Source organism: Pantherophis guttatus, chromosome 1 (assembly GCF_059756535.1).
Source record: "Pantherophis guttatus breed Tessera chromosome 1, ASM5975653v1, whole genome shotgun sequence".
NCBI classification, from domain to species: Eukaryota; Metazoa; Chordata; class Lepidosauria; order Squamata; family Colubridae; genus Pantherophis; species Pantherophis guttatus.
This window is the reverse complement of record NC_142063.1, coordinates 347,869,901-347,890,434: the sequence shown is the minus strand read 5'-3', so window position 1 is coordinate 347,890,434 and position 20,534 is coordinate 347,869,901. Positions and strand designations below refer to the sequence as shown.

The 20,534-nt window shown below is 48.3% G+C and overlaps 1 protein-coding gene across 1 annotated transcript; it reads left to right on the top strand.

The window, feature by feature from the left end:
* Nucleotides 1-2,885: 2,885 nt before the first annotated feature.
* On the top strand, nt 2,886-19,334 carry PIPOX (pipecolic acid and sarcosine oxidase). Its single transcript, XM_087890481.1, has 8 exons — nt 2,886-3,021; nt 3,156-3,304; nt 6,179-6,392; nt 9,872-10,054; nt 13,627-13,779; nt 15,159-15,320; nt 16,944-17,019; nt 18,170-19,334. The coding sequence occupies exons 1-8, from the start codon at nt 2,902-2,904 to the stop codon at nt 18,298-18,300; spliced, it is 1,188 nt and encodes a 395-aa protein (XP_087746607.1). The 5' UTR covers nt 2,886-2,901; the 3' UTR covers nt 18,301-19,334.
* Nucleotides 19,335-20,534: the final 1,200 nt, after the last annotated feature.

The window sequence follows — 20,534 nt, the reverse complement described above, 5'->3', positions numbered from 1 at the left end:
AGAAGAAGAAGAAGAAGAAGAAGAAGAAGAAGAAGAAGAAGAAGAAGAAGAAGAAGAAGAAGAAGAAGAAGAAGAAGACGGAAGAGGAGGAGGAGGAGACTGTGGGTCTCTGAGCTGGGTGCTTTTCTTGCAGACATTTCATGACCCAACTAGGGAACATCATCAGTGGTAGAAAGGAGGAGGAGGAGGAGGAGGAGGAGAAGGAGGAGGAGGAGGAGGAGGAGGAGGGGGAGGAAGAAGAAGAAGAAGAAGAAGAAGAAGAAGAAGAAGAAGAAGAAGAAGAAGAAGAAGAAGAAGAAGAAGAAGAAGAAGAAGAAGAAGAAGAAGAAGAAGAAGAAATAATAATGAGAAATAACCAGGCTGCCAATGTAACCGGATGATGGTGAAAAGGCGGGCATGCTTTGCTGAGGGCATGGCTGTGCCACGTTTCACACACGTGTGAAAAAAGCCTCCTGCCCCCCCCCCCCAATGAACACCCCTGGAATTATTCACTGCCGCAAAGGCAGCCGGAGAGAATGCAAACCCCAAAACAGGATTAGGGTTCCGAGAGAGTGGGTGGGAAGGGGCTTGCAGAATTGTGACAGGCAGGGGGACAAAGGGGGGGAGGGAAGGAGGGGGGAGCGCTGGGAAGCCCACTGGTCTTTTATGCCAGGGTGTGTGTGTGTGTGTGTTGGTGGTAGTGGGGAACTTGCTCTTCAGTGGGTCACTAGAAAAAGAGGGGGAAATGTTTTATTTGTGTGTTGGTTGGTTTTAGAAAAAGCATACAGGCAGTTCTCAAATTACAGCCACTCGTTTAGTGACCGGGGCCCCTGAACAGAGAGACTTAGGAGCAGCCCATGGGCTTCCACGTGAACAAAATTGGGGAGCTTGGCAACTGGGTTAGGTTGAGCTGCAGCATCCCAGGTTCAGCTGGTCCCCATTAATGGCCTTCCAGCCAGCTTCCCACAAACAACGTCACTAAGGGAAGCCAGACTCGCTAAACGGCCACACGATTCACTTAACAACTGCGGCGATTTGCTTAAGCACCATGCCACCCCCTCCCCCCAAAAAAGGGCCATGCTGGGTTAAGCAAATCCCCCGAGTCGTTAAGCGAATCGTGCGGTCCTTAAGCGAGCCTGGCTTCCCTAACTGACAAAGAAAGAGCCAGGGTGGTAAAATGGGAAAGGACTCACTTAACAACTGCCTTGCTTAGTGAGGGGAATTTCATGGGTCCTTGCAATACTGGGATTTTATGCAGGGGGAGGGCAACAGTCAACACCCCCTCACCCCCCCCTTCTTTGTCATCAGGAAATTTCTCCTTAATTCTAGGTTGGTCCTGTCCTTGATTAGATTTCATCCATTGCCCTCCCTCCCTCCCTCCATCTCCTTCCTTCCTTCCTCCATCTCCCTCCTTCCTCTTTTCCTCCCTCTCCTTCCTGTCTTCTTCCTCCCTTCCCTTCTTCCTTCCTTCCTTCCTCCCTTCCTTCATCTCCTCCGTCCCTCCCTCCCTCCCTTCTTTCCTTCCTCCTTTCCTCCCTCTCCTTCCTGCCTTCTTCCTCCCTTCCCTCCTTCCTTCCTTCCTTCCTCCCTTCCTTCATCTCCTCCCTCCCTCCCTCCCTCCCTTCTTTCCTTCCTCCTTTCCTCCCTCTCCTTCCTGCCTTCTTCCTCCCTTCCCTCCTTCCTTCCTTCCTCCCTTCCTCCATCTCCTCCCTCCCTCCCTTCCTTCTTTCCTTCCTCCTTTCCTCCCTCTCCTTCCTGCCTTCTTCCTCCCTTCCCTTCCCTCCTCCCTTCCTTCCTCCGTCTCCTTCCTCCCTCCCTCTCTCCCTCCCTTCCTTCTTTCCTTCCTCCTTTCCTCCCTCTCCTTCCTGCCTTCCTCCCTTCCCTCCTCCCTCCCTCCCTCCCTTCCTTCTTTCCTTCCTTCCTCCTTTCCTCCCTCTCCTTCCTGCCTTCTTCCTCCCTTCCCTTCCCTCCTCCCTTCCTTCCTCCCTTCCTCCATCTCCTTCCTCCCTCCCTCCCTTCCTTTCCTTCCTTCCTCCTTTCATCCCTCTCCTTCCTGCCTTCTTCCTCCCTTCCCTCCTTCCTTCCTTGCTCCCTCTCCTCCCTCCCTCCCTCCCTCCCTTCCTTCCTCTTTTCCTCCCTCTCCTTCCTGCCTTCTTCCTCCCTTCCCTCCTGCATTCCTCCATCTCCTTCCTTCCTCCATCTCCTCCCTTCCTTTGTCCCTCCCTCCCTCTCCTTCCTTCCTTCCTGCCTGCCTTCCTCTTCCTCCTTCATCATAGAATCCTAGGACTCCAAGGGACCTCGGAGGTCTCCTAGTCCAGCCCCCTGCTCGAGCAGGAGACCCCATATCCCATTTCAGAAGGGTGCCTGTCCAATCTCTTCTTAAAAACCTCCAGTGATGGAGACCCACAACTTCTGGTGGCCAGCTGTTCCACTGACTAATTGTCCTCACTGTCAGGCAGTTCCTCCTTCCTTCCAGGTTGCGTCTCTCCTTGAAGCTGAGCTGCTGCTGAGTTTTGCAGGAAGAATTTATTTATTTATTTATTTATTTATTTATTAATTAATTAATTAATTAATTAATTAATTAATTAATTAATTAATTATATTTCTATACCGCCTTTCTCCCGTAGGACTCAAGGCGGTGTACAGTCAAGAAAAATGTAGACACACAAACAGCATAAAATTGCTAATTAAAATTATTACTTAGTTTGGTCAATTAAATACGAATGGCCGAAGTCCTGAGTCTCCTGCGCCCACCCCCCACAAACCCCACTTTCGGGAGTCCCGGGCTCCTTCCAGGCTCCGGCTCCGGCCATCGCAACCCCCCCCCCGACGGCGCCCCTCCTGCCAAAGGGCGGCCCCGGGCCGGCGGCCAAGCCAGCTGGACTTTGCCTTCCCCTCCGCGGGGAGGAGGGTCGCGGAGCCATGGCCGGCGGGGGGCACGGCGGGCTCTGGGACGCCCTGGTGCTGGGCGCCGGGATCCAGGGCTCCTGCGCTGCCTACCACCTGGCCCGCCGCCGGCTGAAGACGCTCCTGCTGGACCAGGTAGCGGCGGCGCTGCCCGGACGAACTTCTGCCTGCGGCGCTGCCCAGCCCAGCCCCGGGAGCGGGAGGGGGCCGGAGCCCGGGTTTGCAAGCCGAAGGGGCTGCTGTACCCTCCCCGCTCTTTGTCCCCGCAGTTCCCGCTGCCCCACACGCGAGGAAGCTCCCACGGCCAAAGCCGCATCACCCGCAGCGCCTACCCGCAAGACTTCTACCTGGCCCTGATGGCCGAAGCGAAGCAGCTCTGGGCCCGGCTGGAGGCCGAGTCGGGCGCTCAGCTGCACAGGTGAATCTCCCAGCGGGGACCTGAAAGGGGGGGGGGTTGGACTGGATGACCTCTAGGGTCCCTCCAGTTCCCTGCACCAGGCTCTGCCTTCTCCCGCACAACAGTGCCGGGATTACCAAAGAAGACGCAGATCCAGAGAGATGGTTTGTAGCTGGGAGAAGGGGAAGGGGCTCCTGGGCAAGGGGCTGGCTCCCAAATACGGCGAGCTTTGGGAGGGTGGGCATTTTCCTCCATGGCAGGAGATCAGCCCCTCTGCGCGTGCCCAGAGAGAATGGCAGCTGTCAATCAATGAAGGAGAATCTTTGTAACTCAGGTTTGAAATGAATGAGGGGGGGTTTCTTGGTGCTCTCTGAGCTGGACTGTTTTCTCGCAGACGTTTCATGACCCAGCTAGGTAACATCATCAGTGCTGTAAGGGAGTGGAATTTTGGAGAGGAGGAGGAGGAGGGTGAGGAGGAGGAAGGAGGAGGTGGGGGACTGTGGGGTCCTTGGTGCTTTCTGAGCCTGGTGGTTTTCTTGCAGACGTTTGATTACCGAAATAGGTAGCGTCATCAGTGCTGGAAGGAAGTGGAGATTGGAGAGAAGAAGAGGAGGAGAAGGAGGAGGTTTTCTTTTCTTTTTTTCTTTTTTCTTTCTTTTTATTTATATGCCACCCTTCTCCGGAGACTCAGGGCGGCTTACAGTGCGTTAAGCAATAGCCTTCATCCTTTTGTATTTTTATACAAAGTCAGTTTATTGCCCCCACAATCTGGGTCCTCATTTTACCCACCTTAGAAAGGATGGAAGGCTGAGTCAACCTTGAGCCTTGGCAAGATTCGATCTTACTTTAATCGCAGACAGCTGGAAGCTAAATACTACTTTTAACAGTAGCATTAGTCTGCTGCGCCACTCAGGCTCTTGCCTGAGTGGCAAGATAATGAAATGTCTTCTTGCAGACATTTCATGACCCAAGTAGGTAACATCATCAGTGCTAGAAGGGAATGGGGGTTTGCAAAGAGGAGGAGGAGAGAACTGGGGGGTCCTTGATGCACTCTCAGTTTTGAGGTTTTCTTGCAAACATTCCATGACCCTAGGTAGCGTCATCAGTGCTACAAGTGAGGAGGAGGAGGAGGAGGAGGAGGAGGAGGAGGAGGAGGAGGAGGAGGAGGAGGAGGAGGAGGAGGAGGAGGAGGAGGAGGGAAGGACTGTGTGGTCCTTGATGCTCTCTGAGTTTTTTTTCTTGCACATATCATGACCTGACTAGGGAACATATTAGCCACACGCAAAGAGTTGCCTCTTTGGTAGGATACAGTTTGGGCCATTAGCACAAGCTCGGCATGTGTTGTGTACTAGCCCAACACCCCCCCCACACACACACACTCTCCCAAGCACACTGTATGCACAAAACTTTTAATTTATTTCGAATTCGGCCGATTCTGTGCAGCTATCAATCCGTTGCTAAAAAAAAAAAAAAACAGATCAAATCGGTTTAAAAATGAAAACACACAACCTGTTAAAAGCATAAAATGAGAAGGCGACATCCAAAACCTGGGTGCCAATCTATGTGAAGGGGCCACTGTGCGTCCCAGCCCTGGGGACGGGGCGGGCAAAAGGCTGGCATGTGAATGGGTGAATTAAGTGTGTGTGTGTGTGTGCCTTGCCCAGCGCATTAAGTGTAACTGAACTGGGGACGGTGTGTGTGTGTGTGTGTGCCAAAGGCGGCCACGGGGCCTCCACCTGACCAGGTTATGCAAGCCACAGGAACCGCCTCCCTGCCGTGACCGCTGACATGTGTTGGTGTCATGTTGCAAGCATGAACGAATTGTGCCAGGATTTTTTTCTAGATCAGCTTTGCTTGCGGTTAATGTGTTCCCTAGTCAGTTAATAAAACAACTGCAAGAAAACCACCAAGTTCAGAGAGCACCAAGGGCCCCCACAGTCCTCCTCAGCCTCCTCCTCCTCCTCCTCCTCCCTCCTCCTCTTTGCAAACCCCCCTCCCTTCTAACACTGATGGTATACCCTAGTTGGGTCATGAAACATTTGCAAGAAAACCACCAGGTTCAGAGAGCACCAAGAACCCCAGTCTTCCTCCTCCTCTTCCTCCTCCTCCTCCTCCTCCAGGTCTTTGCAACCCCCCTCCCTTCTAGGACTGATGATGTTCCCTAGTTGGGTCATGAAACGTCTGCAAGAAAGGCACCCAAGCTCAGAGAGCACCAAGGACCCCACCGTCATCTTCCTCCTCCTTTCCCTCCTCCTCCTTTTCCTCCTCCTCCTTCACTTCTTCCTCCTCCTCTCCACAAACCCCCCCTGCCTTCTAGCACTGATGATGTTCCCTAGTTGGGTCATGAAATGTCTGCAAGAAAGGCACCCAAGCTCAGAGAGCACCAAGGACCTCACAGTCTTTTTCCTCCTCCTCCCTCCTCCTCTTTGCAAACCCCCCCTCCCTTCTAGGACTGATGATGTTCCCTAATTGGGTCATGAAACGTCTGCAAGGAAACCACCAGGTTCAGAGAGCCCCAAGAACCCCAGTCTTCTTCCTCCTCCTTCCCCCCCCACGGAATCCCCCCTCCCTTCTAGCACTGCCAAATTTGCTGGTCCCCCCCCCCCCCCGCTTTCCCTCGCTTGTCCTGCCAAGTTCTCTGGGTAATTCTTTTTGTTCTTTATGCAATTCTCTAAAAGTTCTGCAAGTTCTTTATGCAATTCTCTAAAAGTCATTAAGAAAATGGGCATCTGAATGTTTGTTCATCCGGCAGGTGGGGTCAGAGTGAGGCAGGCAGCCATCCGTCTTGTTAGCCAGGATGGTGCTGGCCTTCCCACTTCCCAGGCTGCCCCTCTGCCCCTTGGGCCTTGTTCCCCACCCTGCTGCCCTGCCATAACCGCCCTCCCTCTGCCACAGGCCGATGCTCGCCCTGGTGATGGGACACCCGGAGAACCCCGAGTTCCAGAGCTACAGGCGGACCATGGAGCACCACCGGTTGCCATGCGAAATCCTGACCCCCCAGGAGTTGGCCCACCGGTTCCCAGGGATCCACCCGTACGGCGGGGAGATGGCTGTGACGGACCTCACGGCAGGCGTCTTGTATGCCAACAAGGCCCTCAGAGCTGTGCAGGTAGCAACTGTGTGTGTTTGGGGGTGGCAGTAAAGAGAAATGCCCTGTGGAAATTGGGATCGTAGAAACACCCAGGAGCATAGAAGAGTCCAAAGGCAGATGCATGAATAAATGTGATAAATGTATTTATTCATATAACAAAACATATTAAGTATGTACAAAGGCTGTCTTAATATCCATTAGGGTAGGGGGCACACAGCGTGTGTGACCACCCCTATCAAAGCTCATGTCTCATGGAGAACAAACGTAAAAGAGAGCATGGTGGAAAGGTTAGAGGGGGTTTTATACTCAGTGTAAGCCCCTCCTCTCCACATAGGGGTGGGGGCACTTTCTGCCTCCACTAGTGTCTGTATGATATACGTGCCAATGGCTTGCAAATACTTGACATGCCCCCCTTTCCCTTCTTCCCCAGTAAGCCCTTTGGACAAAAGAGGCCCTTTCCCTGTGGGTCAGACTGGCTCTCCTGGCACTGCACAAATGAATGCTAAAATAATAAAGGTGGGAGATAGATGGATGGATGGATGGACAGAGATAGATAGATAGATAGATAGATAGATAGATAGATAGATAGATAGATAGATAGATAGATAGATAGAGCTGATAAATGGATAGATAGATAGATAGAGCTGATAAATGGATAGATAGATAGATAGATAGATAGATAGATAGATAGATAGATAGAGCTGATAAATGGATAGATAGATAGATGATAGATAGATAGATAGATAGAGATAGATAGATAGATAGATAGATGAATAGTAGACAGACAGAAGATAGATGGATTGATGGATAGAGACAGACAGATAGATAGATAGATAGATCTGATAAATGGATAGATAGATAGATAGATGATAGATAGATATAGATGGATGGATGGACAGAAGATAGATTGATAGACAGATAGATGGATAGATAGATAGATAGATAAGAGAGAAAGAGAAATAGGCAGACAGATAAATAAATGGATGGATATACAGGTAGGCGGATAGGCAGGCAAATGGAGGGAGGGAGGGAAGGAGGGAAGGAAGGATGGACAGCCAGCCAGACAGAGAGTCCCAGGTAGGAAGGGGGTCTCCCCCCCTCCCATTCCCAATTGCCAACCCTTTGAAATCAATATTTTCTCAGCCTCCGGGGAGGCTTTTGCCGTTCCCGTCCCCTCCCCCCATCCCCAACCCCAGGAGAGGGGAGGGTTGCTGCTGCCTTTTATTCAGCTTTATTATCTGGGTGGTTGAGAGCTTCTTTTGTGCCCGAAGGGCTTCCAGAGGCCCCGGCAGAATGAAAACAAGCCCAAATCAAAACACCACAATAAAACATCACAGGGCCGTTTGCGGAGGAGGAGGAGGACGGAAGAATGAAAAGCGTTTCAGTCGACAGGCAGGCGGGCCCATAAAACCAACAAGGAAATGTCACCGGGAGGTGAAATAAAAGCATCTTTACAGCTTTTGAGAGCCTGCGAGGAGGGGGCGACTCAGGAGCCCCCCTCCCACGCAGCAGGGATTTCCCCCTCTCAAGGGGATGGATTCCAACTCCCAGAATCCCCATGCGGGTGGCTCTTCCAGGGGGGTTGAGCTCTAACCAGGGATGGATAGAGTAAAGACATAAAATGGGGAAGGAAAGAAGGAAGGAAGGAAGGAAGGAAGGAAGGAAGGAAGGAAGGAAGGAAGATGAAATGAAAGAGAAAGAAAGAGAAAGAAAGAGAGAAGGAAGGAGAGCAAGAGGAGGTCGGAAGGTAGGAAGAAAGGAAGGAAGTGAAAGAGAAGAAAGAAAGAGAAAAAGAAAGATAAGAAAGAAAATGAAATGAAAAAGAAAAAAGAAAAGAAAGATAAGAAACAAAGAAAGATGAAATAAAATATAAGAAAAAAAGAAAAAAGGAAGGAAGGAAAGAAAGAAAGAAAGAAAATGAAATGAAATGAAATGAAGAGAAAGAGAAAGAGAGGAAGGAAGGAGAGCAAGAGGAGGTCGGAAGGTAGGAAGAAAGGAAGGAAAGAGAAGAAAGAAAGAGAAAAAGAAAGATAAAATGAAATGAAAGAAAAAAGAAAGAGAAAGAGAAAAAAAGAAAAGAAAGATAAGAAAGAAACAAAGAAAGATGAAATAAAATATAAGAAAAAAAGAAAAAAAGGAAGGAAGGAAGGAAGGAAAAAGAGGAAGGGAAGGAAGGAAATAAACAATAAGAAAAAGAAATAAAAAAGAGGTAAGATAAGAGAAAGAAAAGAAAAAGGAAGAAGGAAGGAAAGAGAAGAGGAAGGAAGGAAAGAAAAGAAAGATAAGAAAGAAACAAAGAAAGATGAAATAAAATATAAGAAAGAAAGAAAAGAAAAAAGGAAGGAAGGAAAAAGAGAAGAGGAAGGAAGGAAAGAAATGAAAGATAAGAAAGAAAGAGAGAAAGAAAGTTAAGAAAGAAAATGAAATGAAGGAGAAAGAAAGAGAGAGAAAGAGAAAGAAAAGAAAGATAAGAAAGAAACAAAGAAAGATGAAATAAAATATAAGAAAGAAAGAAGGAAGGAAGGAAGGAAGGAAGGAAAAAGAGGAAGGGAAGGAAGGAAATAAATGATAAGAAAAAGAAAGATAACGAAAGGGAAGATAAGAGAAAGAAAAGAAGGAAGAAGGAAGGAAAGAAAAAGAAGAAGGGAGGAAGGAAGGAAGGAAGGAAAAAGAGGAAGGGAAGGAAGGAAATAAATGATAAGAAAAAGATATAAAAGAAAGGGAAGAAAAGAGAAAGAAAAGAAAAAGGAAGAAGGAAGGAAAGAGAAGAGGAAGGAAGGAAGGAAATGAAAGATAAGAAAGAAAGAGAGAAAGAAAGATAAGAAAGAAAATGAAATGAAAGAGAAAGAAAAGAAAGATAAGAAAGAAACAAAGAAAGATGAAATAAAATATAAGAAAGAAAGAAAAGAAAAAAAGGAAGGAAAAAGAGGAAGGGAAGGAAGGAAATAAATGATAAGAAAAAGAAAGATAAAAAAGAAAGGGAAGATAAGAGAAAGAAAAGAAGAAGGAAGAAGGGAGGAAGGAAGGAAATGAAAGCTAAGAAAAGAAAAGGAAGCAAGCTGGCTGGCTGGGGAATTCTGGGAGTTGAAGTCCACCCCTCTTCAAGCAGCCAAGGTTGGGGACCATCCTGCTCTAATCTATCAGGAGCATTTAAATTCAGTTTCTGATTTCTAGACCTTCACTCCCCCCCCCCACAATCTCCTTGCACCTTCACTCCCCCATCTTTTGAACACAGGCCCTGTCCAGATTTAACTCCCCAGCCTATTCTTTGGGGCCGGGGGAATATTCACACCCCCCCCCCCAGGAAAGCTGCTGCATCCCCTCTTTTTTTGGGGTGGAGGGACAATGTCCTGCCATGTGCATTAAACACTGACCCTCTCACCTGCCCCATAGATCGTGCAAACGTTCGCTGGGGATGTGGGTGCAAGGAAAAACTGGAGGGGGGGGGGGTTGGTAGACTGACCTCTTTTTGGCTTATTCCCCCCCCCCACCCCCAGGACCTCTTTCAGAGGCACAAAGGGGTCTTGAGGGACGGAGAGAAGGTTCTCCAAATCCTCCCGGGATCAGTGGTCACAGTTACGACCAGCCGAGGGAAGTACCAGGCAAAACGCCTAGTGGTCACAGCCGGTGCGTGGACGAATCAGCTCCTGGCTCCGTTGGGGCTGCAGCTGCCTCTTCAGGTAAGTAGGGGAGACCCCACCCCAAAAAAATAGAAGATGGGGATCAGAGGACCAGCAATAATTGGGGGTGCAAAGGCCACCTGTAGGGAGGGTCGGTGGTGGAGAGAAACCTGCAGGCATTCCTCGACTTAGGACTGCAATTGAGCCCGAAATGTCATTGCAAACCGAGACAGTGACGTAGTCCTCGACATACGGCGGCAATCGACCCCCCCCAATTCCCAAGCAGTTATATTTCTAAGCAATTATATGCTAAGCAGTTATTGAGTTTTGCTCCATTTTACGACCTCCTTGCTGCAGTTGTTAAGTGAGTCACACGGTTGTTAAGTGAATCTGGCTCCCCCGCCCTGTTCTTTGCTTGTCAGAAGGTCGCAAAAGGGATCACGTGACCCCCCCCCGGACACTGCGACCGTCATAAATATGAATCAGTTGCCAAGCATCTGTATTTTGATCACATGACTGCGGGGATATTAGGACCATCGTAAGTGTGAGGACTGGTCAGATGTCCCGGTTTCCAGCGCCTTTGTAATTTCAAACAGTTGCTAGTAGTCCTCCACTTACAACAGTTCATTTAGTGACCATTCAATGTTACAACGTCACTGAAAAAAGTGACTTATGTCCATTTTTCACACTTACGACCATTGCAGCATTTCGATGGCCAGGTAATCAAAATTCAGACGCATAACTGACTCATACTTATGACAGCTGCGGCATCCCAAGGTCCCGCGATCCCTTTTTGTGACCTTCTGAGAAGCAAAATCCATGGGTAAACCAGACTCACTTAACAACCATCTTACTAACTTAACAACTGCAGTGAGTCACTTAACGACAGTGGCAAGATGGGGCAAAACTCCATTTGATAAGCGTCTCCCTTGGCAAACATAAACTTTTGGGCTCCTTTGGGGGTCGAAAATCAGAAATGGTGTAGGGCCATGATGGTGAACCTGTGGCCTGCATGCCACAGGTGGCACATCTAGCCATATCGGTGGGCACACGATCCGGAAGTTGGCAAACGGGCCATTTTCGGCCTCTGGAGGGCCTCCAGAGGGGTGGGGAAGGCAGTTTTCACCCTCCCCAGACTCCTAGAAAGACCCTGGAGGCTGGGGACAGCAAAAAATGGGACTTCCGGTCCCACCAGAAGTTGGCAAACGGTCCATTTCCGGCCTTCTGAGGGCCTCTGGGGGAGTGGGGAAGGCAGTTTTAACCCTCCCCAGACTCCTAGAAAGGCTCTGGAGGCTGGGGACAGCGAAAAACGGGCCTACCGTGCCATTGCGTGCCAGGAGCAGGGGGAGCAGGTGAGGGTCGCGCGCGCATGCCCCCCCCCACACTTAAGGTTAGCCATCACTGGTATAGGGTCTCCTGCTTGGGCGGGGGGTGGGAGGGTGGGGGTGTGGACTAAATGACCTCCAAGGTCCCTTCCAACTCTGTCAATCTGTTAATCTAACTCCCTGTATTGTCATTTTATTTCACTCGCCTCCAACATAGCTAATCGTTTCTTTTTTTGTCCAGTCCAGAGTTTAAACCACCCCCACCTCTGTCAGAGGTCTCGGAGGGTCTCAGGCAGCCTGGGGGGGGGGGGCTGAGGGCTGGGGGGGGGGAGTCCCCAATTCTGGGAAGATTTGACATCTGCAATTTATGTCCCAGCTGCCTTGCCCACCCTTGGAGACTTCGAATGACATCCTTATTTAACTAATGGCAGATGGATTCGTTGATGCTTTAGGTTGTCGGACGAGCCCTGGCTTAACTGCTCTGGCCAATGTACAACAAGGTCAGAACAAACCAGAGTTAACACAAGCCATCAATAACCCCCAGAGCCAAGAACAGCAGGCAGGCGTAGAGAGAGGGAGGGGGGGGGAGGCTTGCCCTGCTGAACGGCAGAGTGGGAAGGGACCCTAGAGGTCTTCTAGGCCAACCTTCTGCTCAACCCTGCAAGCTTTTAAGAAGAGATGGGACGGCCCTTTGTTTGAAATGGTATGTAGGGCTTCCTGCCTGAGCAGGGGGCTGGACTAGAGGACCTCCAAGGTCCCTTCCAACTCTGTTATGCTGTTATCCTTCCTTCCTTCCTTCCTTCCTTCCTTCCTTCCTTCCTTCCTTCCTTCCTTCCTTCCTTCCTTCCATAGTATTATTAAAGGCCATGTGAGAAGCAGGGAAGCTCCATTTTGCTGTCTTTCTTTCTTTCTCTTTCTTTCTTTCTTTCTTTTTCTTTTTCTTTCTTTCTTGCTTTCTTTCTCTCTTCTTTCTTTCTTTCTTTCCTTCCCTCCCAACCTCCCTCCCTCCTCCTCCTCCACTGCTTTCTTCCCTCCCTCCCTTCCTTTCTTCCTTCCTTCCTTCCTTCTTTCCATAGTATGATTAAAGGCCATGTGAGAAGGAGGAAAACTCCATTTTGCTGTCTTTCTTTCTTTCTTTCTTTCTTTCTTTCTTTCTTTCTTTCTTTCTTTCCTTCCCTCCCAACCTCCCTCACTCCCTTCCTCCTCCTCCATTGCTTTCTTCCCTCCCTCCCTTCCTTTCTTCCTTCCTTCCTTCTTTCCATAGTATGATTAAAGACCATGTGAGAAGGAGGAAAACTCCATTTTGCTGTCTGTCTGTCTGTCTTTCTTTCTTTCTTTTTCTTTCTTTCTCTGTTACTCTTTCTTTCTCTTTCTCTCTCTCTCTTCTTTCTTTCTTTTTCTTCCCTCCCTCCCTCTCCCTCCCTCTCTCCCTTCCTCTCTTCCTTCCATAGTATTATTGAAGGCTATGTGGGAAGGAGGGAAGCTCCATTTTCTTCTTTCTTTTTTTCTTTTTCTTTCTTTCTTTCTTTCTTTCTTTTTCTTTCTTTTTCTTTTTCTTTCTTTCTCTTTTTTCTTTTTTTCCTTCCTTCCTTCCTTCTCCATCACTGGAGGTTTTAAAGAAGAGATTGGACAGCTGCGTGTTTGAAATAGTATATAGGGCTTCCTGTCTGAGCAGGGGGCTGGACTAGAAATCCTCCAAAGTCCCTTCCCGCTCTGTAATTCTCTTATTGAAACAGGAGTCCTAATACCAGGGGTGTCCGTGGTAGCTGGGGAATTCTGGGAGTTGAAGTCCATAAGTCTTAAAGTTCTCAAAGTTTACCATTGCTAAGTGAGACAGCTGTTAAGGGAGTTTTGCCCAATTTTACGACCTTTCTTACAACAGTCGTTAAGTGAATCACTTAAGTCACTTAAGTGAACCTCATCAGAAGGTCGTAAAAGTGGAACACATGACCCCCAGACGCTGCGACCATCATAAACACGAACCAGTTGCCCAGCTTGTGATGGTCGTAAGTGTGAAAAACCACCATAAGTCACTTTTTTCAGGGCCCTCGTAACTTTGAACGGTCGCGAAAGGAACCGTCGTAAGTCCGAGGACAAACCTGTGCCGGTTTGCAGGAGAATTGTAGAATTTCAACCCCCTCCTTCTGCCTGCCAGGGAACAGGGCAAATGCCACCCGAGCGAACTGGCAGAGTTGAGCCGGCCTTGCCAAGGTCATTCACTTCGGTGCCAGGGCTGCCTCGCTCCAAGCACCCACGAAGGGGACCCGCGAAGGAGCCCACCTTCCTCAGCCCCATTTCCTCTTCCAGCCATTGCGCATCCGAGTTTGCTACCTGCGGGCGAAGGTGCCAGGCCCCCCGGGTCTCCTTGGGCATCCTCCGTGCTTCCTGGGCATCGGCCTCAACCAAGACGACCAACATTTCTACGGCTTGCAGGGCGGGGAGTACCCGGATCTGATCAAGGTGAGGAGGAAGGGGCTGGAGCAGATCAAGGAACTGGGGAGGGGGTCTTCTCGGTGGCTTCATTTTGCAGCCAAGCGGCTCCACATGGGCGGCTGCATCCTTTGCCCCCAAGATGGAAGATGCCAAGTGCAACGCATCAACACCGGGGCAAGGACCTCAGTCAGTTCAAGTGCTACGGTGGTAGTCCTCGACTTACGACCACAGTTGAGCCCCCAATTTCTTTTTTTCTCTGAGTGAGGAAGTTGTTCAGTGAGTTTTGCCCCCATTTTACGACCGTTCTTGCCTCCGTCGTTAAGTGAATCCCTGCAAGTGTTAAGTGAGCCACATGGTTGTTAAGTGAATCTGGCTTCCCCTTGACAGGAGGTCGCAAAAAAGGGATCACGAGATGTTGCAACGGTCATAAATATGAGTCAGTTGCAAGTGCTTGAATTTTGATCACGGGGATGCTGCAACGGTCGTAAATGTGAAACCTGGTCCTAAGTCACATTTTTTCAGTGCTGTTGTAACTTCGAAAGGTGACTAAAGGAATGGTTGTAAGTCGAGGACTCCCTGTACTTAACTGGCACCAGGGAAATGCCAATAGATTTCCAGATCCTTTATATTGAGATCCTTTGTGGCAATGTAAGAACTCTAAGCTGATGACCCACTTAACTCCCTCCCCAGTTCTGCCTGCTCTGCTCCGACAAAAAAGGAGCAATCGGATCTCCTCTCCGCCACGGTCAGGGTGGATCATGGGAATCTGAGCCTGGTCAGCCAGAGGCGGCCATGAGCCTCACGCTCTGTCCTGGCACCGGGGGCTGCCCCCCCCCCCGCCGTCAGCCCTTGGGCCGAATCCTTGGCTCCCCAGGTTGGGGAATGAAACGTCTGCAATAAAACAACCAAGCTCAGAGAGGAACCTACAATCCTCCTCCTCCTCCTTTTTGCACACTACACTCCCTTCTAGTACTGATGACGTTACCTAGTTTGGTCATGAAATGTCGACAAGAAAACAGCCAAGCTCAGAGAGCAGTAACGAACCCACAGTCATCTTCCTCCTCCTCCTCCTCCTCCTCCCCCCTCCTCCTCCTCTTCCTCTTCCTCCATTTTGCACACTGCACTCCCTTCTAGCACTGATGACGTTACCTAGTTTGGTCATGAAATGTCGACAAGAAAACAGCCAAGCTCAGAGAGCAGTAACGAACCCACAGTCATCTTCCTCCTCCTCCTCCTCCTCCCCCTTCCTCCTCCTCTTCCTCTTCCTCTTCCTCCATTTTCCACACCGCACTCCCTTCTAACACTGATGACGTTACCTAGTTCGGTCACGAAAAGTCTGCGAGAAAACAGCCAAGCTCAGAGACCACCAAGGACCCCTCCTTGACTTTCTGTCTGTCTCCTGCCAGGTCTGCTACCACCACGGCTCCCCCACGGACCCCGACAAGCCCAACCAGCAGGGTGGGGTCTCTCCTCCAGTGCCCGACCTCCAGCGCCTGCAGGATTTCGTGAGCAGGTATCTGCCGGGACTCGATCCGGAGCCTGCAGTCCAAGAATGGTGCTTATACACGGTAAGGAGGGGACAGCCCGGGAGGGAGACACCCCCCCCCAGGCCCCCTTGTCTTCCCCTCAAATTCTATGCACAGCAGCATAGAAATCTGCTGATTGTTAACAGGAAAAATTGTCCATTTGCAAAGCATGAAAACTTCTTCAATAATCAGCAGATCACTCTGCGCTTCTATGCAGTCCTCGGCGTACAACCGTTCATTTAGTGACCATTCAAAGTTATGACAGCACTGGAAAAAAGTGACTTAGGACCATTTTTCACACTTATGACCATTGCAGCCTCCATGTGTCACGTGATCAAAATTCAGACCCTTGGCAACTGATTCATGTTTCTGATGGTCGCAGAGTCCCGGGGTCACCTGATCCCTTTTGTGACTGTCTGAGCACCAAAGTCAACGGGGGAGCCAGATTCGCTTAGCGACCGTGTTACTCACTTAACCACTACAGGGATTCACTTAACAACTGTGGCAAGAAAAGCCGTAAAATGGGGCTCACTTAACAACTGTCTCGCTCAGCAAATATGGGAGATATGGGGCTCAATTCTGGTCGTTAGTTGAGGATTACCTGTATTTTGTACTTTTTAAAGTTATTGCTTGCATTTGTCTGTCTTATGCTGGTCTGTGACCATAGAGAAAGAGAGCGATGAGAGGGGTGGGGAGAGAGGGAGAGGGATGAGAGAGAGAGAGATGATAGAGGTACTGTAGATAGATAGATAGATAGATAGATAGATAGATAGATAGATAGATAGATAGATAGATAGATAGATACAGAGAGATGAGAGAGAGAGAGAGATGATAGATAGATAGATAGATAGATAGATAGATAGATAGATAGATAGATAGATAGATGATAGATAGGTAGATAGATAGATAGGAGAGAGAGATATATACAGAGAGAGAGAGAGAGAGAGAGAGAGAGAGAGAGAGAGAGAGAGAGAGAGATAGGTAGATAGATAGGAGAGAGAGATATATACAGAGAGAGAGAGAGAGAGAGAGAGAGAGAGAGATAGGAGAGAGAGATATATACAGAGAGAGAGAGAGAGAGATAGATATAGATAGATAGATAGATAGATAGATGAGAGAGAGAGAGATGAGAGAGATGATAGATAGATAGATAGATAGATAGATAGATAGATAGATAGATAGATAGATAGAAGAGAGAGAGATACAGAGAGAGAGAGAGAGATGATTAGTAGACAGACATATAGATAGATAGGAGAGAGAGAGATATACAGAGAGAGAGAGAGAGAGAGAGAGATAAGAGAGAGATGAGAGAGAGAGATGATAGATAGATAGATGAGAGAGAGAGAGAGAGATAATAGATAGATGAGAGATGAGAGAGAGAGAGAGAGAGAGAGGTAGATGGATGGATGGAGAGAGAGAGAGACAGAGAGACAGATGGATATACATAGATTTATCGCCTGTTTTGCTCATCCAGCCCACAATCTGTCTGTTTCAGGAATTCTGGGAGTTGTAGTCCACAGGTCTTAAGTTGGCGTAGTTGCCCACCCTTGATCTATGTGGTACCACGTGTCATCCCAGCCACCCAGAAGCTGACTCCCACCTCCCCCCATAAAATCTAAACCTGAATTTGGTCTGACATTTACTTTTTCCCCATCTCCCCTCCAGAACACTCCAGACAGGGACTTCATTCTGGACCGACACCCCCGTTTTGAAAACATTGTCATCGGAGCCGGGTTTTCAGGTAAAGGGGGCAGTGGGGGCTGGGGGGGGTCGGAAAAGAGAGGAGGAAGGAAGGTTATCGCTCACTAAAAGGGGATTCTTTTATCCTGGAGTCTATCTTCAGGAGCTATTCGCCAGGAAAGCCTCCCTGTTCAAGCACAGTCTATCTTTCTGCAAGAGCTTGCAATTAAGGGGAAACCTCCCAGCAGTGAGGACAATTAACCAGTGGAACAGCTGGCCACCAGAAGGTGTGGGTGCTCCTCACTGGAGGTTTTTAAGCAGGGTCTAGACAGTCACTTATCTGAAATGGTATAGGTTCTGCCTGAGCAGGGGGCTGGACTAGAAGACCTCCAAGGTCCCTTCCAGCTTCTCTTCTCTCCTCTCCTCTCCTCTCCTCTCCTCTTCCCTTCCCTTCCCTTCCCTTCCCTTCTCTTCTCTTCTCTCCTCTCCTCTTCTCTTCTCTTCTCTTCTCTTCTCTTCTCTTCTCTTCTCCTCTCCTCTCCTCTCCTCTCCTCTCCTCTCCTCTTCCCTTCCCTTCCCTATTTTCTCTTCTCTTCTCTTCTCTTCTCTTCTCTTCTCTTCTCTTCTCTTCTCTTCTCTTCTCTTCTCTTCTCTTCTCTTCTCTTCTCTTCTCTCCACCCCTCCCCTCCCTCCCCTGGTCTATTCTATTCTATTCTATTCTATTCTATTCTATTCTATTCTATTCTATTCTATTCTATTCTATTCTATTCTATTCTATTCTATTCTATTCCATTCCATTCCATTCCATTCTCATATTCATTCTATTCAGTAAGTTGTGCCCCATTTTACAACCTTGCTTGCAACATCTCATAAGTGAATCGCTTTGGTTGTTAAGTGAGTAACGCAGTTGTAAAGAGAATCTGGCTTCCTGCTTGTCAGAAGGACGCAAAAGGGGATCACAATGACCCAGGGGACACTGCAACCGTCATAAATACGAGTTAGTTGCCAAGCCCCTGAATTTTGATCACGAGACCGCAGGGAGGCCGCAACAGTCGTAAGTGCGAAAAACAGTCACAAGACGCTTTTTTCCCCCAGTGCCATTGTATGGTCGCTAAAGGAATGGTTGTAAGTCAAGGACTACAAGAAGGGGAAGGAAAGGAAGCGAAGGAGGGAATTATGCATCCAATTTCTGCCTTTTGTCTCTTCCGCAGGCCACGGGTTCAAATTTGCACCGGTCGTGGGAAAGATCCTGTGTGAACTGAGTCTGGGGGAGCAGCCCACTTACGACCTCACCCCCTTTCGGCTCAGCCGCTTCCGGGCCCCCCCCAAAGCTAGCTTGTGAAAACATTTCCCACGGCAACTTCACGATGGTCCATCCGAACTGGCTCCATGACTTGATCTCCGCATTTTGCCAAGATCTTAAGAGGTGCAGCTGGAGGAAAAAAAACACTGTCTGGGGGTGGGAGATGAAGGAGGAAGTGCAAAGCCCCCTCCCCTCGAATGCTGTGCCTGGAAAGGGTCTCCCACCCCGATGGTGTGCTTTCTATTAAACGCCTCCGCTAAATTCCTGGCTGCTTTACCTGTCCGTCAGTGTCAACCTCAAATCGAATTACAAGTAGGCCTCGACCTACAACAGTTCATTTAATGACTGTTCGAAGTTACAAAGACGCTAAACAAAACCACCTATGACCATTTTTCACACTTATGACCATTGCAGTCACATGATGATAGACCATGCTATACAGATGGCACCTATCGCCTGCAAGATTAGCAAAAATCTATCCAAATGTAAGCCCCAAACGTTGGAAGTGTGGATTTCACCAAGGTACCTTCTTTCACATGTGGTGGTCCTGTCCTGAAGCGATGAGGTATTGGAGAAAAATTCAAAATTGGCTACAAGAATCAACCAATGAAAAAATCAAATTGATACTTGAAACATTTCTCCTGGGAATACTAAAGACGAAATACCGGGGGAGAAAAAAGATATTTAATCGTACATATACTCACTGAAGCAAGAATAGCCTACGCCCAGTATTGGAAAGGAAAGGACACACCACCAGAGGAACATATTATTCAGAAGGTTCTAGAATGTGCCGAAATGAACAAATTAACGTTAGAATTAAATGAGAAAGAAGACTCAGAATATTATACGGTTTGGGATGATTGGTACAGGTGGATTGATAATAGAATAAAGAATAGATAAAAGTTAATATAAATCTTAAAATGCATATGTAAATTACGTTATATTATGATGAAAAGTAAAAGAAGAATCAATCTAACCTGTGTAGAAAAATAACACTGTCTGACTGATTGTACTGTATTGTATTATAATAAATTTCAATAAAAAATTAAAAACAAAGAAACAAACAAAATTCAGACAGTTGGCAACTGACATGTACTTATGACAGTTTCACTGTCCCAGGGGTCACATGACCCCTTTTGCCACCTTCTGACAAGAAAAGTCAATGGGGGAAGCCGGATTCGCTTAAAGACCCTGTGACTTGCTTAACGACCGTGGGGGATTCACTCAACGGCTGTGGCAGGAAAGGTTGTAAAACGGGAAAATGGTCACTCTCTCTCACAACTGTCTCACTTAGCGGCTCAATTTTTTAGTTGTAAGTCAAGGACTGCCTGTAATCTCCCGTCCAAAGGAGCCGAAATGTTTTGCATTCCTGGGAAGAGGCTGTGACAATTTTTTTAAAAAAAATAAGTTTATTTCCATTTTTTAAAAACCAATTCTTTACATATATACATACAAAGTTATTGCAACGAACGTACACAAATATGCGCCTATACCCGTGATGGCGAACCTATGGCACGGGTGCCACAGGTGGCACGCGGAGCCATATTGGTGGGCACACGAGTGTTGCCTTAGCTCAGCTCCAGCGCACATGCACACACCAGCCAACTGATTTTCAGGCCTTCAGGTCCCACCAGAAATCAGGAAACTGGCTATTTCCGGCCTCCGGAAGGCCTCCGGGGGGATGGGGAAGGCTGTTTTTGCCCTCCCCAGGCTCCTAGAAAGCCTCTGGAGCCTGGGGAGGGGGAAAAATGGGCCTACCGTGCCCACCGTGCCATCACGTGCCAAAAGCAGGGGGAAGTGGGGGGTCACATGCGCGGGAGGGCGGGCACATTGAATTATGGATGTGGGCACCCGCACCCACGACCCCCCACGCTCCCCCCACTTTTGGCACGCGACAGCAAAAAGGTTAGCCATCACTGGCCTATACAATTTATTATATATATTTTTTTTATTGAAAAAGTTTTATAAATACATTTTCTCCCCAATTTCCCCCCCTAACTCTCCCTAACCCTCCCCTCCCCCCAGGACTTCCACAGAATATAATCCAAATCAAAAACATATTTTATAAAACTTGAACCCCTCCACCCCCTTTTATTTTTCAGATCTTCTCAAAATTAAATCATTCTATCTCTATATAATACTTTCAGTTAAAAGCTATCTGATATTTCCTAGTTTGATATTTGTTCTGCACATAATCTATCCACTTTTTCCACTCCCATTCATAAGTCTCTTGTGAGCGATCTTTTAAATATGCTGAGATCTTCGCCATTTCT